The sequence below is a fragment of the Aegilops tauschii genome, chromosome 5, assembly GCF_002575655.3.
Source record: "Aegilops tauschii subsp. strangulata cultivar AL8/78 chromosome 5, Aet v6.0, whole genome shotgun sequence".
NCBI classification, from domain to species: domain Eukaryota; kingdom Viridiplantae; phylum Streptophyta; class Magnoliopsida; order Poales; family Poaceae; genus Aegilops; species Aegilops tauschii.
The window spans coordinates 441,551,585-441,554,572 of NC_053039.3; the positions used below are offsets into that span (position 1 = coordinate 441,551,585).

General features: G+C 59.4%; 1 protein-coding gene across 1 annotated transcript; it reads right to left on the bottom strand.

The window, feature by feature from the left end:
• Positions 1–501: 501 nt before the first annotated feature.
• Positions 502–1,773, bottom strand: LOC120964891 (uncharacterized). Its single transcript, XM_073499264.1, has 2 exons — positions 1,084–1,773; positions 502–570 (listed from the first exon to the last, which is right to left on the bottom strand). The coding sequence occupies exons 1-2, from the start codon at positions 1,771–1,773 to the stop codon at positions 502–504; spliced, it is 759 nt and encodes a 252-aa protein (XP_073355365.1).
• Between the last annotated feature and the right edge of the window lie 1,215 nt (positions 1,774–2,988).

Consider the following 2,988-nt stretch of genomic DNA (forward strand, 5'->3'; position numbering starts at 1 on the left):
ACTATTACCGTTACTTGCTCCTTACAAATTATCTTGCTATCAAACTTCTCGCTACTTATAATTTCAGTGCTTGCAGGGAATACCTTGCTGAAAACCACTTGTCATTTCCTTCTGCTCCTCGTTGGGTTCGACACTCTTACTTATCGAAAGGACTACGATTGATCCCCTATACTTGTGGGTCATCAGAGACTCCGGGGCGTGTACAGCCCCAACTCATTATTAACTGAGAGTGTCATGAGCCGAGATCCTCACGGGCGTATGGCCTTGGTCATGGGTAGAATTTCCGGAGGTGCTGGATGTTCCAGGCATTCTGGATGGGGACCCCGTCCTGTGTCTCCAGGCGCGCGGCGCCAGGCTTGGAGACACGGGCGATCCTGAACGGGCCCTCCCACATGGGCGAGAGCTTGTGAAGCCCCTCCCCAGAGGTACCCGCCTCCGGACGAGGTCACCCACCTCGAGGGACCTGGAGCGGATGCTACGGCAGTGATACCGCCGCAGCGCCTACTGGTACCTCGCTGCACGTAGCGAGACTTGGCGGCGGCGCTCCTCCCCCAGCACGAGGTCAATCCCCTGCGAGGTGTCCTAGCGTGCCTCGTCAAACGCCAAGACCCGCGGGGAGCGATGTTTGACCTCATGAGGGAGGACCGCTTCAGCTCCATAGACGAGGAAGAAAGGGGTCTCACCTGTAGGCTTGATCGCGGTAGTGCGGAAGGACCACAACACGGACTGGAGCTCATCGAGCCAGCCCCTGCCGCAGGCCTCGAGTTTCTTCTTGAAGCTCCTTGTCTTGAGGCCCCTTGGTACCTCTGCATTGTCGCATTCGGCTTGGCCGTTTCTTCCAAGTTTAGCACAGTATGTTTTGAAAAGGTTGCGCGTGAACTGAGAGCCATTGTCGGTGATGATACAGTTGGGGACCCCAAAGCGGCTCACGAGGCCTTTGATGAACTTGACGGCCGAGCCCGCTGGGATAGTGCACACGGGCTCCACCCCCGCCCACTTGGTGAACTTGTCGATGGTGACGTAGAGGTAGCGGTAGCTCCCAGCTGCTCGAGGGAACGGGCCCATGATATCCAGCTCCCAGACCGCGAGCGGCCATGAGAGCGGGATGGTCTGGAGGCCCTGAGCGGGCTGGTGGATCTGTTTGGCATGGAATTGGCATGCCTCGCAGGATCTCACCAGCTTAGTGGCATCGTTGAGCACCGTGGGCCAGTAGAACCCGCTGCGGAACGCCTTGCCAACGAGGGTGCGTGACAAAAAGTGATGCCCGCAATCCCCGCTGCAGATGTCAGCTAGCAGGTCGCACCCCTGCTCCTTGGAGATGCACCGCAGAGAGATATCGTTTGGGCTCCTTCCGTAGAGCTCGCCGTCCTTGATGCAGTACGCGGTGGCCTGGCGAGCCACACGTTCCGCATCTTCCTCCTTCTCTGGCAAGGTGCCTTTGAGCAGGTAGGCCTTGAACACCTCGGTACAGCACCCCTCGTGACGTTCTAGTGCGAGAAGCAGGTGGGCTCCCGAGGTCGGGCCGCATGCTGCTGCCCCCGAGGAGGGTGCCATGGGTGGCTCGTCCCGAGGACGCGTCGGTCCGGCAGTGGGGGGAGTCGCCGATGGCTTGAAGAGCCACTTCTCGAAGACGCCAAGCTTCTGGGGGTGGCACCGGGACGCCCTCTTGGCGATGTCGTCCGCCTCCTGGTTCGTGCCACGCGGTACATGCCGCAATTCGAAGCCCAAGAATCGTTTCTCAATTTTGCGTACCTCTTCAAGATATGCCTCCATGTGCTCGTCTTTTGGCTTGTAAGCCTTGTTGGAGAAATTGACGAGGAGCTAGGAGTCGCCCTTGATGGTGAGGCGCCTGACCCGAAGATCCACTGCGGCCTTGAGGCCGGCGATCAGGCCCTCGTACTCGGCGATGTTGTTGGATACCTTCTCGCCATGCTGGAAGCAGAGCTGCACGGCATAGTAGAGCTTGTCCTGGGTGAGTGAGAGAAGAACGGCTCCAGCCCCCGCGCCCTGGCGTGCGAACGCGCCGTCGAAGTACATGACCCACCCATCTAGTGCTTCGTCTCAGGGCATGAGGGAACTGTCCTCGCCCACCCCTCGGTCAGGGGCATTAGTCCACTCTACCACAAAGTCTGCAAGGGTCGCGCCCTTGATGACTCTGGTGGTGCTAAACTCCAGCTGGAACGCTTGCAGCTCGATGTTCCACTCAGCAACCCTTTCGCACAACGTTGGGGCTCCGGAGCACCTTCTCCAGGGGGTATGCAGAGACAACCTTGATGGGGTGGCCTTGGAAGTAGTGGCACAGCTTTCTGGAGGCGATGAGGAGCACGAGCAGGAGCTTGTGTGGCATGCGATAGTGTGAACGTGCGTCGTGCACCATGCTGACGAAGTACACGGGATGCTCGAGGAGGGAGGGGGCATTGATGGCTTCCTACCCCTCCCGATACGAGGGATCCTCACGAGCCTTGCCGTCTCGCGGGGCAGCCGAGGCTTCTGCGCCGTTGTCCCGAGGCTACAGGGTCGTGGCCGGGCGTGGGGCGCTATGCCGCACACCCGCATCCGCGCGCTCTTCCCGCACCACCACAAGTTCCACGCTGGCCGAGTGGGGTGTGGCGTCCAGTTAAAGCACCATGGGCTCAAGAGGACGAGGTGCTACCATGACTGGTGGGCTGGTGAGGTACCTCTTGAGGTCCTGGAAGGCCGTCTCGGCCTCTGGAGTCCATTCGAACGGGCGCTTCTTCTTCATCAGTTTGAAGAATGGAAGAGCGCGCTCGCCTAGCTTGGAGATGAAGTGCCCCAATGAAGTCACGCAGCCCGCGAGCTTCTGCGTCTCCTTGAGGGTTTGCGGCGGGCTCATCCTTTCTATTACCTTGATCTTCTCTGGGTTAGCCTCGATCCCTCTGTGTGACACTAGAAAACCCAGCAGCTTGCCGGACGGTACGCTGAACATGCACTTCTCCGGATTGACCCGCACGTTCACCTTGCGTAAGT

What these genes read in the sequence shown, in the direction of transcription:
- LOC120964891 (XM_073499264.1), bottom strand. Translation starts at nt 1,773, where the DNA reads ATGGAGGCATATCTTGAAGAGGTACGCAAAATTGAGAAACGATTCTTG. An exon ending in CGCTCTCATGGCCGCTCGCG is followed by an intron (nt 571 to 1,083) that starts GTCTGGGAGCTG and finishes GACACCTCGCAG; the next exon opens with GGGATTGACCTCGTGCTGGG.